At 48.0% G+C, this 14,124-nt stretch overlaps 1 protein-coding gene across 4 annotated transcripts in view; it reads right to left on the bottom strand.

Moving 5' to 3' along the window:
• The window catches only part of MAP1B (microtubule associated protein 1B), a 96,447-nt gene that overhangs the window by 15,376 nt on the left and 66,947 nt on the right, over nt 1-14,124 (bottom strand). For 2 of the 4 annotated variants that reach the window (XM_040262687.1, XM_040262688.1), the window contains exons 3-4: nt 7,156-7,238; nt 4,586-4,726 (exon numbers count right to left, since the gene is read on the bottom strand). In XM_040262687.1, coding sequence (XP_040118621.1) covers nt 4,586-4,726; nt 7,156-7,238 — 224 coding nt within the window. Of the gene's footprint in view, nt 1-4,585; nt 4,727-7,155; nt 7,239-10,587; nt 10,854-14,124 lie in introns of those variants that run through there. The other 2 variants (XM_040262689.1, XM_040262690.1) reach the window with 2 other exon arrangements.

Below are 14,124 nucleotides of genomic sequence, written 5' to 3'. Positions count from 1 at the left end.
TTCTAAGGCCAATGACCGTCTGGATGATCAGTGCCTAGGTGGTTATGAAACACTTTGCACAGCACCCCTGGGTACTTGCCATGCAAAAATGCCCTTTTAAAAAGTAATAAACTATCACAGGAGAAGGCTAGGTGAGTCATTTCACCACTGATATAAAATATTTTCTTTTATTCCACTGGGCCTGGAGCAGTCCCCAGAACTGACTTCCAGACCTGTGCCAGCACACACTCTGGAGAGAGGGGGGCCTCAGGGGCAAAGACTGGGTGTCACAAGTGCCCATTCAACCAAGGAACAGATGAGAGCAACGAAGAAGAGCCAACAACATGTGAAGTGACGAGGAAACCTGTGAATTTGTCTTAGACTTGGAAACTGAGGCTTTCTCTGAAAGAAATTGGAAATCATCATCATAGCAAATGGTAGCTAGTAGAGCCCATTATACCAGAAGTTCCTGAACAGGAGGAAACACATCTCTCTCTCTGTATCTCTTTATCTTCGTTTCCCCAGTATACCATCAGGTTCACTAGATGCTTGCTGAACTGTGCTGAACTTGGCCAATTCAGTACATGCTGTCCTCCTGAGGTGGACATTTGGGAAGTGACCACACCCCAAGAATACTTCTCAAGAACATTGATTGCTACCCCCCAACCTTGTTCTTGCAAAAATGGATGGGAGACAGGACTGGAAGAAATACTGCTCAGATTAAAGATAGTCTTTTTTGTTAATTGCCTTTTCTAATTAAGTGCAGGCATACTGGAAGAGGAAGGAAGATATAGGAAATAAGTGACTATGCAGATAATATTAATGAAATAAGAGTGCAATTTCTAAGCCATACCCTACTAACTACATTTCCTTTTGATTAGATTATGTGTTTGGCTAATGAGGAAATACAGCAGAAAGCATATCTCTGGGATTTAGCAAGATGTTTCAAAGGATCTCTGAACATTGTGACAGTAGCTGAATTTATAGCTGCTGGCTTGCGTCAACCTGGAAAGGGGTCTGTGATGGGCTCATTTATGTCCTGTTGGTACTGATTTGAATGGTGGAGGCAGGCTTATCAGATCTGTGGATAGCATGAAAACAGGAGGCCTTGGAAATGTGGGATGGCAGAATTGAGAAAGTTAGAAAAGCTCTTGACATTGGAATGATGATGGCTAAGTCAACTCTTAATGGAGGCATTCTAAGGGATAAATGTAAAGTTCAATAAACCAGCTCAGAAAGCAGGACTGGGAGAAGGGGGGACGTATCAACAATATCCATAGAAAATACTCAGGGATTTTAGTTGACAGTGAAGTGCCTTTATCATAAGGCTTAAAGAAGCTTAAATCTCAAGGCTCCTCAGTGGTCTGGTCTCCTCCCAAAGTCCTGTACTTAATTGTGTATCAATAATTTTCTTCTTTTTCTTAAAGGGAGCTCCCCCCCAAAAAAAATTATGTTAATTACAGAGCTCCTCAGAGCCTCCCTTCTTCACTGACATTTAATTGTGGATGGTGATGGTCAAAAGTTACTTTTAGACTTACTTTAGATTGTATTGAAAACTACAGAAGTCACTAACTCTCACAATCCCCAGAGTTTGGTATCCAGTGTGAGTCATAACGTTTTAGACAAACTGGACCAAAAACAAACTAAAATCGCTGGTTCCTTCTCCTTGGCCTCAGCCTCTAAATGCTAGACCTGGGCCCCTTTCTCTGCTAACACATTTCTCCCTTTAGATTATGTCATCTGTTTTCTAATGTGCTGATGGCTTCCACATTAACATCTCCAGCCCACTCTTCATTCCCCAAGTCCTGGACTCCTGTATGTAATTGTCTGATAACAGTGCCAAGACTGAGCTCCTGAATTTCACCCATCTCCACCCCTGTGCCTCCTTCCTACCAGAGGACAGTGATCAGAGAATGTAAGGAACTTTTAATATCTTGTTTTACGAAGAACACTGAGTAGAACTGAGAATGGTAAATCTGGAGGGGAAAAAAATTGGCAGTAAAGGGTGTCTAAGATCTAAGACACTGTCAGGTAGGAAGGGGATCACATTCCTTCCTTGAAGATAGGATGAGACATATAAGGAAAAACTTTCCAACAGAGAGACTGAAAAATGTCCCCAGGAGATGGTGACTTCACCATCCTCAGCTTGCAGGAAGGGATAGATTAGTCAGATGACTGTTCTATCTGTAGGTTCTGGTTTTGTAGTTGATCTCCAATGACTAAGACTCCCCAGAGCTGAAGCTTAAAATGTGCTGATAATTCTGTTATTCAGCCCATTTATTTTTAGCTATTCTTGTGGGTTTTTTTAAGTGTCATTTTTGTTTTTGCCAAATTGTGTTTCTGGTTTCTCTGGAGTGACTAGTATGTTTCAAGGACGAAGTAAAAGGAACAAAAGTAGACACCAAAGGGCCCTTAAGATCCATTAGTTATTGAGTCATTCTGGCCTCAAAACCTTTTCCCAAGGGAACAATAAGGATCAGAGCTCTAAAAAGCCGCTAACCATTGGCCTAGTCCCATGGTTTCCAATCTACTTTGGCTATGTCATCCTTTCTCCAAAGTCCAGAATGCAAAGATAAAGGCCCAGGTGCTCTGGTTGGATCAAGGGGAAGAAAGTAAATTCAACCCTATGTATTCCCCTTTTCCTGTCTTCCCGCAGCACCCCGATACCACTGACCTAGTCTGTAAGGGAAAATCCTAGAGATCTTTTCATGTGTGTTAAGCAGCAGTGTTCACAACACTGTGCCTTATTTAAAGACATTTGGGGTCCAGATGGGTGGGTTGTGATGCCTCCAGATTTAAAATTCCAGCAGTGACAAACCCTTTCCTTTACATATGTCCTCAATTCCATTTTACTGCCAAAAAGACAAACCCGTGACACAGGGGTAGAAACTGACCTGGAACAGGAATGCAGGAGTGGCACCCACGTGCACATAAATAAGCTGAGGGTGCAGGACTGAACCCAACATGGGGAAGCCAGTCAACGGTCCGCCTGCACGTGGCACGGGGCCCCAGGGCTGGCTCCAGGCCCCTGCAGCCCTGTCTCGCCAAGGTGCTGACCGCGTGTGTGACCTCCTAGCTACCAGACAAACCCACAACGTGAACCTGGGGACACAATCCTGCAAAAGACTCTGACATTACGGTGCTCATGCACCCATCTCAGGGCAGTGGGCAGAGGGAGACAGTGCCCTGCCTTGGGCTTCTCCATGCCACGGAACAAGGTTGTGCCGGGCCTTTCCTAGATGTGGGCGCCAGAGATACAAGACGATCAAGACACGCAGCCTGCACTCCAGCAGCCCTGGAGGAAGACAGTGGACAGCTCTGCAGAGACACAGGACGCAGGCCTCCCTTGTGTGGTGGCAACGGTGGGACCAGCTCTGCAGGCGCCTGGGACCCTGCCTTGCTATGGGGAGAGCCTGGGCTATCTGCCTTGGGACCCAGATGACATCACAGCTTCTGAAAGCCGGAGCTTCAAATGCCAAGTGAAATGTTCCTTTTTATTCTTCCCCAGTGAGTGGAGAAACACACTGATGTCATCCCACCAGTCTTTTTACAAAAAGCCTCCAGGTGAGCCTAATGAAGCTGGGCAGTTTATTTACAGCTCTTGCCAGTGATGGAAAGCACACAGAGACTTCTCTGTGATTTGCGGGGCCAAGGAAGATTAAATGCAGAAAGACAGATGGCCCTTCCCAACACCCCCGAGACTAAGAGGCCGCCCTCTCAGGAAGTTCTCAGGAAGATGGTTTTAAATAGATGCTGTAACTCCTCCTGTCAGCACGTCCCTCGACCTCTCCCTGTAGAAGTCTGCTATCAGCTACAGGCAGCCCCAAGCGGCTACGCTGACAGCCTCGAGTTGTCGCTCTAACTAGGAGACAGAGGTGCGTTATTTTGGAAAGGGAAGCTTCCCAACTAGATAAAACTCTCAAGCAGAAATAACCAAATTAAAATCTTTGATCTGATTTGATCAAATAATACTATCATCCTGTTGGTTTCAATACTTCATCATGTATCACCTTGAGTAAGATATACTCATTAGAAGTGTTAATGCTCAGACTTCAGTCCAGCTACTCTAATCCTCTTTCTCTTGGGGCATGGATGTGTCCTATGGACACACCCCATTTTCCTACCTGCCTCCTTTCTTGGGCTACTCAAGCAGCCCAAGCTCAAATACTGGAGCCAGGCATTAAGAGAAATCAGAAATAATTTGACTGGGAAAAGTAAGTTACATGCACTGAAAGAGACCAAGACAGTTAAATACTACCCCTAAAGAGATCTTTGGAGTATTCTTTCAGAAAACAGGCAACCTGGGCTTTCTTGTGGACTCTGTCATTCCGAGTTCCTCCATCATCTCTACCATTTGTAAAATAATGACTGTTCCAACCCCCGCCTCCATCGGGCAATCAGAATGGTTCCAATTAATTATACAGATGAGTGCTCTAAATTCCTCTGGTGATGAGCCACAGGACCCTGCACCACGTGGTTTTGCTTATTTCAAAGGAGTAAGACACCCCATCCCCTCCTCCTATCTCTCATGAATGCTTTCAAAGATCAGCCTAAGGTGACAATAACCAAGCAACTGTAAAACGTGGATACTCAGACAGGAGCCTACCTCTTGATCGGTGAAAATCTCTATGAAGTTCTGGAAGGAGAAAGAGCCGGACTGGAGAATGAGCTCTCCGGTATTCTCAAAGCACTGCCCCGTCAGCACGAGCAGCTTGTGTCGGGCGGCATCCGTGATCATTAAGCGCACCTGAAACAAAGCATGGGGCGCACTGAGCTGTGGTGGGCACTGGCCTCCCACCCGCAGGACCGGGCTGGCCCTTGGAGCGCTTCAGTTTCCTAACCAACAAGAATCCCGCACTTCCTGGTCTTCACACCGCCCCGGCGTGTTGAACAGAGCCAGCGCCTGTGATCACCAGCTGCCCATATATGCCCTTTTCCAAGTCTGGCTGCGACTGAGACAGTAGCGGTAGTTGACTTTCTCCCCTCGGTTTCCGTGTCTTTTCAAAGCAGTCTCCACAGCTGGCAATCATTTATTGCACAGTTGTGCCCGCTGGCAGTGTGCAGTCTGTGAGACACGAACATCTCACAGGCTGACTCACCAAGTACAGGGCAGGTCCCCCAACTGCTGCCTCAGGAATCAGAGGGCTTCAAGGAAGGCCCCAAGTCAGCCCCTCCCACCCAGGACCCCTTTCCTGCCAAGCCGACACAGCTCCAAAAGCAGTCTCCACTGGCATCAGGAAGGTGCCTGACACTGAACTTGAACATAAACAAAAGGCCACCCTGATTGGGAATCTTTTAAACAGACTTGTGAACCATTTGCACGAAAGGACTCTCTGTTCTTTTAAATGGCAGGGAGCCAGCCTGTCCTTCAGCAAAACCACTGCTCCAAGCACCAAGGTTATGCGTTCTAAGCCCAACACAGTTCAGCACAAAGTGACTGCCAGGCATCATGCGTGGCGCTAGGGGAGGGATAAAAAGTAAACAGGACATGACCCACTGTCCCCACAAACCCCACAGTCCAAGGAACCACACATGTACCGAAGTCACTGTTCCAGCCCCATCTGTTCCACAGGTGAACCTGGGCTCTGCAAAGAAATTCCTTATTTTTTCCTTCTCCATTTTTCACAGGTGATATGCCTGTACATATAGTCAGCCTCCAGCTTTTTTCCAAGTTGTATCTACTTTCTGATTCTAATAGCCAGGGAGACCACTAGTGCGTCGTTTGCCTCAATCTTGTACCTTCATGGATTGTCAAAGAGGTCCTGCTCAACCAGAGAAGACGACATGGGATCAAAGCAGGCTATGTGACAACAGCCAAAAAGGGCAAACAACTCAAATGTCCATCAATTGATGCATGGATAAATAAACATGGTGTACTCATACACTGGAATAGTATTCTGTCATAAAAAGGAATGAGGTACTGATATAGGCTACCCATGGATGACTCTGGAAAATACTATATTAATTAAGTAAACTCAACACAAAAGGCCACAGATTGTATGATTCCATTATCTGAAATATTCAGAACAGGAAAATCCATAGACGTAAAAAGTAGATTAATGGTTGCCAGAGGTTATGGGGGTGGTGGTGACTGCTAATGGGCTTGGGATTTTGGGGGGTGATGGATATGTTCAGGAATCAGATGTTGATGACAGTTCCACAATATTATGACTATACTAAACTCCAATGAACTGCATACTTTAAAAGGATGGATTTTATGGGTGTGAACTGTATCTCAATCTAAAAAAAGAAAACAATCTACAGTCACAGAGATGCTCAGTGTGGGCAAAAGAAAGGCCGTGGATAGAGGAGGTGCCTGGGTCTGTGGCTATTCTGACATCCAAGAGAGCAGTTCAACCTCAAAGGTGCTAAACTGCAGTAAAGGCCCTGGGAAATGGAGATGCATCAATTCCTCTGGCCTGGGAGACCAAAGATTCTTGGTGTTAGCCTACCAATCTTACAGTAGGCTCTGAAATGCCCAGTTACTCTCTCTGGCAAAAGTTTTATATGGTGGTAATGAAAACAAGAACGGCCAGCACTGACGCTCTGGTTGCCACGTGCCATGCCATGCTCTACTCATGCGACACTTCTGGACACGTCACTAAACGCAAGCGCTATCATCATCTCCATTTCACAAAGACAGAAACGGAGACACAGAGATGGTCAATAACTTGCCCAAGGCTACCTGCTAGTGGGTGGCAGAACCCAGTCAGTCTGGTGGCAGAGCCCATATTCCTGACTGCTGTGCTATCCTGCCTTTCAACCGTGACCAGGGGGTGGGCAGGATGTGCTGAGAAAGCTTGTGTCTGAGAAGCCTTTTTTCTCCACATTTGGGTCACAGCCGTCTCAGCCTGAAGGCTTGCGTCTCATCGCCCTGCGACATCCCAGCCAGACTCCGTACCATCAGCACACCCTCTGGGTACCCCCAGCATTCCACACCCCTCACCTCTGCAGAACCCTACGGTCTGGCCAGCGTCCTCCACTCTGTCCTGATCGAAAAGGGCAGTCTCAGGTGGTGCTGATGCAGAGAACCAGCCTCTGGCTAGGGACACAGATGCATCCCTAGACCCAGCACTTGCTCCCCGCCACCCTGTCCCTCTTCACCAACTGCCCCATCCCCTCGCAGCAGCTGGGGCTCCGTCCACTGTGTGAGGCTCCACAGATCCACATGCTTACCTCGGTGCTGACGGCTTCATCTGAGGGGTTGATCAGGACCACTGTTTCTAAAACGTCACTTCGGTGATGAAGGATCTTTTGTCCTGCAGGCACAGAAACACAGACAAAAGAAGAGACCTTTAGCTTTTTCCGGATTAAAACCACCCCGCCTGCCTCTGGGACAGCAGAGGCATTGCCGCTCAGGGTACCAGGGCTCTCCGCTGTCCTGGGAAACACAATGAGTGTTACTAAACAAGGGTGTAGCCCCGGCAGGCTCCTCCCGAGCTGGGTCTGTGTGGTCTGGGGCTCTGCCGGCTCTCACAACCCTCTAGTTGTCAGGCTTGATCGCCCGGCTGCCTGTGTGTGAAGGGCGGGTTTCATCTGAGACAAGGGGTGGATGCCAGGAAAACTCAACGGGGCTCTCCACATCCCCTTTCTCATGGTAATTGGGGATGTTTCTTCGTATCAGCCTTTCTTCTGGTGAGAACAGTGCTGAGATTAATTAGGAGCCTTACTGTGAAATGAATGACATCCAGAAACCCAAGCTAACAATTAGCCCAACAAGCAGAATGGCTGGCTGAGGCGGGTTATAGTCTGCTGCAGTATTTATTCATTAATTCACTCCTAGAAAACTACAGGAACTGTGAGCAAATAAAGATGGAAGAACAACTCTCCCTTGGGACAGGGTGGACCAAAAAAAAAGCAAAGTGGATGAAGAACATGAGACCAAGGTGATGGGAGAATGAAGGAGCCTGTCTAAGAAGGGCTGAAATCCTTGCAGGACTTTCGGCTCCACATCCCTGGCTCCCCACACCTGAAAGGTTTTAGGAACAGCATGTGGCTGAAACCCCCTCCAGCAGGGGTGGTCTGGGACCTACGGATGACCTCCTACAAGCCTGTGCTTCCTCAGACAATGAGATGAAAGGGATCAGGCGGATGTGTGGTCAGGGTGGGTGATGCATGCACTGCCAGTGGGTGACGGAGCAGAAGGGTGTCCAGAGACGTGGCTGGGGGGTAGACAAGGGAGGACAACAAAACTCTGGTGGCAGGAGGAGATGGAACGGAGTCTAAGGGAGACAGACGCCAGAGGACAGAATGACTGAAAAGCAGCTGCTTTCCAGGAAAACATCAACCATTCTTCACAAAGTTAACACAGAATCTCTACATGGCCTAACAGTTCCATTTTTCGGTGGACTGAAGTATTAGGTTGGCCAAAAAGTTTGTTTGGATTTTTCTGTACCACCTTATGGGAAATCCCAAATGAACTTTTTGGCCAATCCAGTAAGAACTTGAAAAGGTACTTGTATATCGATGTTCATTGCAACCTTAACTCAAGATAGCCAAAAGGTGGGGCCAACCCAAGTGTCTACCAGCAGATGACTGTATAAGCAAACAAATTATGGTCTCTCCATTCAGTGTAGTATAACTCGGCCATAAAAAGGAATGAAGTTCTGATTGTTGAACCAATGTGAACCTTGAAAACATTATGCCAAGTAAAATTCACTAAAGGACAAATAACTATATGATTCCATTTACATGAACTACCTAGAACAGGCTAATTCACAGTCAGAGAGCAAATCAAAGATTACCAGAGGCGGAGGAGGTGGGGGATGTGGAGTTACTGCTTCATGGATACAAGTGTCTCTTTGGGGCGATCAAAAAGTTTGGGGAATAGCAATGATATTGCATAACACTGCGAATGTAACTAATGCCATCTAGAAATCATTAAAATGACAAATTTTATATTTTTATATATTTTACCAGAAATTCTAAAAAAATAACGCAGTGTATCAAAACCATTGAAGAGCATACTTTAAAGGGGTGAATTGTATGGTGTATGAATTGAATCTCAACAAAGAGGTTAAGAAAAACAGAAAGCAGCTTTAGTTAGGGCTTTTTTGCTTTATATCATCAAGTACCAGAAGTACAACAGAAACAGAACATGTTGCAATACTTAGCATCATCACAATGACAAGTCCATCCTCTTCCATGGTCTTATCATTGCTGCTGCTGCTAAGTCGCTTCAGTCGTGTCCAACTCTGTGCAACCCCATAGACGGCAGCCCACCAGGCTCCCTTGTCCCTGGGATTCTCCAGGCAAGAACACTGGAGTGGGTTGCCATTTCCTTCTCCAATGCGTGAAAGTGAAAAGTGAAGTCTCTCAGTCATGTCTGACTCTTCGCGACCCCATGGACTGCAGCCTACCAGGCTCCTCCGTCCGTGGGATTTTCCAGGCAAGAGTACTGGAGTGGGGTGCCATTGCCTTCTCTGCTTATCGTTGCTAACAGCTAATATTTACCAATAAACCCCACATTAGAAATGGAAGCCCAAACTAAACAATAGTGGTGTCAGGCACTGTCTCAAGCACTTCACAAGTATGAATTCATTTAGTCCGCAGACAAGCTCTGTGACATAGGTACCACGCTTATCTCCTTGTACTGTTGAGGACGATGAAGCCTACAGAACTAGCCCCAAGTCACAGAACTAAGACGTGGTCAAGCTGAGCCCTGCACCCAGGCTACTGAGTCTGCCGCTTCACTACTCTGTGGATGAGGGTCTGGAAGGGCAGACATGGCACAGACACTGAATGCCAGGGGAGAGCTTGGCACTCAATGCCAAGTGGAAAACCCAGAGGAATAAAATCAGAGATGTGCTGAAAGAAGCAAGCATTCAAAAAGCATTAGGAGAAGAACGTCGGCAAAAAGAAGCGGGGAAAGGGCCAAGACAGAACACCCACAAAAAAAAGAGGGTAAAGTTAAGGAAAAGTATACGATGTTTCACTCCAAACGCATGAACATGAAAAATAATGTCACACAGTTTGAACAGGTGAAGGACTGAGCCTCAAGAAAAATAATTCAATTAAGCCATGGGAAAGAACATTTGTTTATCATGAATGCTCAAGTGTGTAATTTTCTGGACATGGCTTTCTGGCTTAGTTGTTTTTGCTTTTGATGAGCATGTGCGTTTCAAACTAAAGCAAAAGAACATCAAACTGAATAAAAAAATCATAAAATAAGAAGAAAAACATAAAAACTCCTCCCTTTTCCAGGTCCTTCCTTCAGTGGCCTTGAAACAAAGACTTCAGGAGCTTCAGGGACACTTAAGTGGAGATAAAACTAGGCAAAAACTTAAGACTAGGGAGAAGTGAGTGTTCATCTCCTTGATCAGACTTTTGACTCTTTTCTGCACCCAAAGCCTCAGAAAGCATGTTGCCAGGGTAGGACAGTGGTCATGGCTATGTTCTGCAGGAGACCTTAAAAGCAGATCGAGCAAGGCACCCAGAAGCAGCATCTCCCTCTGCAGAACTCCTCTCTTTCCTAAGCGATCTACACAATACCCAGACCTTGCAGAGCACGCCCTTCCCAGGGCAAGTCCAGGCACAGCCCGGCGCCACCACCTCCCCCAAGCACGCCATGAGGACCTGACGCTGAGCTCTCCGGAAGCAGGTTCTTACCATCCTCAAGATGCTCCTCTCCTCTTTGGCTTCCTCACTTGCAAACAAAACAAACGCCAAGTGACAGCTGCCATTTACCTCTACTCGGTCCAAGTCAGTTTGGGGGCCTGTTAGCTCAGGAATTCAACCAAGGAAGGTTTTTCTGCCCATCTTTGGAAATACTGACAGCAATGACACAGACGTGCACCAAGATGCCATGCCTGCTTCTTCAACAAAAGCCTTTTTATAGGATCAGATTTGAACGAAGGAGGGGATTTAGAGAGAGAAAGCTTCGAGCTCTCGTCACGGCCAACTGTTGGCCAGATTCTCGCCCCAGACGACCGGTGACGTCACCGGGGGCCGGGCCTTCCTGGCATCTGGCGAACCCTGGGCCCACACCCCCACCCCATGCCAGCTCTCCTGGCGGCAGGCGGTTCTGGGCTCAGGCTGCTGGGCCGCTCACAAAGTTGCATATTTGGGGAGTGTTTCACCCTGGGAAACAGGCCAGGCATTCTGAAGGACAGGCCACCACCCTAGCCTGCAAAGGTCTCATTCAGCTGCTTCAGAAAAGAAGTTCCCAGGAAGAGAGAGAGCAGGGTGGCAGCCTCTTTCAGCCCCCAGAGCCGGCATTCTCCAGCAGCAGCTCACAGGGGGACCGTCAGGGGCCCAGATGGATGGTTAGGTCTCCTCAGCCCTCGTCTCGGGAAAGCAAAAGCAGGGGTTAGAGATGGACCGATGGGGTCACTTATTACTGTGACAAGGAAAAGTCTTTGAGGGCTTCCCTACGAAACTCAGGGCAATTATGAAGGCTCCATCTGGGCGGCAGGGAGGGGCTATTATGTGACAAAAAGGGGTCTGCTCCACCTTGGAACCAAAAGAGGAAGGCCCAGGGACCCCCGAAGCTACAGGGCCCTCACACACAACGAGACTTTTGTCTGTATGCTCCCAAAGGCTCTGCTTAAACTCAGTAAGCCTGTATGTTTCAGTTATTGTTGGGCCTTTTTTTAATTACTGAAATTCTGACTGATTATGTCTTTTAAGGATGGGCTGTTTCAGTGGTTTGTGTTTGACTATATCCAGGTGATGCGGAAATCTTGAAAGCAAAATGTCATTTTCTAGGTATATAATTTTTAGGATGCTAATAGGGTCTTGTCTCCATAGAACTAATATTCATCTAAAGACACACACACAGGCTCTCTCCTGGTTTCAAAAAGGGCCAACTATGGCTAAATTTAAAAACACACGCACTATCTATCAAGGCACAGCCATATCCAAGCCCCATAAAACCCAAGAGCCCTCTCACCTGCACACAGCTGGCCCTTCTCTCCCACACACCTCAAATGTCGGCCCCAAAACAGCGACCTAGGAAGCTGCAGCATCCCTGATGCCAGAGCAACACCAGCAACGGTCTCAGCAGCTACTTAACGAAACAGCCGAGCACAAAGGATGGAGTGCCGGCCAAGCTGCAGGAGCACTAGGGGGAAGCCCTTGTCAAAACAACAACTCGCAATGCTAAAACCTCTCAAACTGCCTTTAAGAGGGTGACAACTGCATGTCTTGAGGATGAATATGTAATTCCCACTTCCATTAATGCTGACAATGCAGAACCTTGCTTTTCCTAGAAAAGCAAGACTGCTTTTCCTAGAAAAGCAAGACTGCTTTTCCTAGAAAATGAACATTTGTGAACATAACCAAGAAATGGGTGTGAAGAATCAAGACTGCTTCCATACCCTTTCAGTATGGAGTGCGTGACAAGGAGGGCCCTGCATTCCCGATACAGGCGGGCCAGTGATGGGGACGGGCCCTGCATCCCCGATACAGGCAGGCCAGTGATGGGGACAGGAGGAGAAGAGGCCCTGTTCCTACCCGCAAGTCCTCCAGCTCCTGGCCCTGGGGAAAACCAGAATGGACTCTTGGGTTACTGGTACTGGCACTTCCGCAAGGCCATGAGAAATGATGCCTCTCACAGGGGTGCCCGTGGGAGGACTCAGGGGAGGATCTGGGAGGAGACCCAGGAGCGCACCTAACAGAAGCCTCTCCCGGTTCACTGCGGTGAGAAATCACCTCAGACAAGGGGAGGATGTGACCGCGAGGCAGGCTAGACAACGCAGCCCTTCACCCCCGCCACTGTGCTTAGTTGCTCTGTTGTGTCCGACTCTTTGCGACCCCATGGACTATAACCCGCGAGGCTCCTCTGTCCATGGACTTCTCCAGGCAAGAATATTGGAATGGGTTGCCCTTCCCTTCTGCAGGGGATCTTTCCGACCCAGGGATCAAATCCCGGTCTCTGCACTGCAAGTGAATTCCCTACCCTCTATGCCACCAGGGAAGTGTCCCCTGCCACTGAGACACCCTTAAAACACAGAGGTGCTAGGAGACTCGGTATCTCCTGATTCCACAGTCCCCAAAGACCCACAGTGTCCGTGCAGAACACAAGAGCACCGGCCATCAGGGGGACGACACCCCCACCCCCCAACCTTCCCAGGGCAGCAAAACTCCAGACACTGGAGAGGGAGTGTGATTCCACAGGGGCCCTCACACATCCAAATCAACCCTTATCTTTCTCATCTTTGCTCTTTAGCTCTCAGCCTGGGGCTGGGAAGAAGACTCTTTCAGGGCTGGGTGTGTCCCAGAGGTAGCAGGGAATGAGGCAGCAAAAAGAGTGGGAGTGTGGCCAACCCTGCCAGCTGGTTTTCAGGTCACACACGGGTGGGAGCACCTCCCATGTGCTTCATGCTACCCCACCTGGATCAAAAAATAAACCTAAACTAAGGCAGATTTGTGGAAGCAAGAACATCGCACTCTGATCAGCAGAGAGCCCACCATGAGAACGCAGCAGTAAGCCCTTCTAGTGCAGACAGCTTCAGAGTTTCCAAAGCAGTTTGCCCTTTGGGTGCTGGTGCCTTGACCACTGAAGTGATGGGAGCAGACACCCTGCTCCCCTCTTGATGGACCAGACATTCGAGGTCTCCTGACTTGACCATGGCCTCACAGACAGGAGAGCAGGCCTGGGACCCGCGTCACATGCTGTGCTTGCTGCCTCACGGCCAAGGCCGGACACAATCCTCTGCTCCCTCTCTTCCCGATCCACCTCGTCCAAAATAAAGGTTTTCAAGTTGTGATGCCAAGACTGGTTTGTGAGCGGTAAACAGGGAGCCTGGGTCAGGCCCTGGCCAGCCAGTGCCTGCCCACTCACCCTGCGGAGGGGCGTGCTGGCTCCCACACGCAGCCCCCAGCCAATCCCCTCTTTGTTTCCTTTGAACAATCGGAGCCCAGTTCTCTCCCACCTTCTCCCTGATATTCCTGGAAATGGCCTTTCTTTTCTGTTGGAAATAAATTTGTTTTGTTTCTGCATTTGTTTCAGCTCTGATATATGCTCCTGAGTGTCATGTCACTCTCTAAATGTTCAGTGTCTTTTTAAGGGAATAAGAACTCCAATTCCATTATAAATAAGCGTTCAGGAGACTTCATAAATATTAAAATTTAAATAAGTTAATCATTGCTTGGGAGCTTTTCTTTTTCAGAACTTTACATATCTTTTACATTACAGAGAACTCC

The sequence above is a fragment of the Oryx dammah genome, unplaced genomic scaffold (assembly GCF_014754425.2).
Source record: "Oryx dammah isolate SB20612 unplaced genomic scaffold, SCBI_Odam_1.1 HiC_scaffold_20, whole genome shotgun sequence".
Lineage (NCBI taxonomy): Eukaryota > Metazoa > Chordata > Mammalia > Artiodactyla > Bovidae > Oryx > Oryx dammah.
Note: the sequence above shows the minus strand (reverse complement) of the source record. Positions and strands in the feature narration are given on the sequence as shown.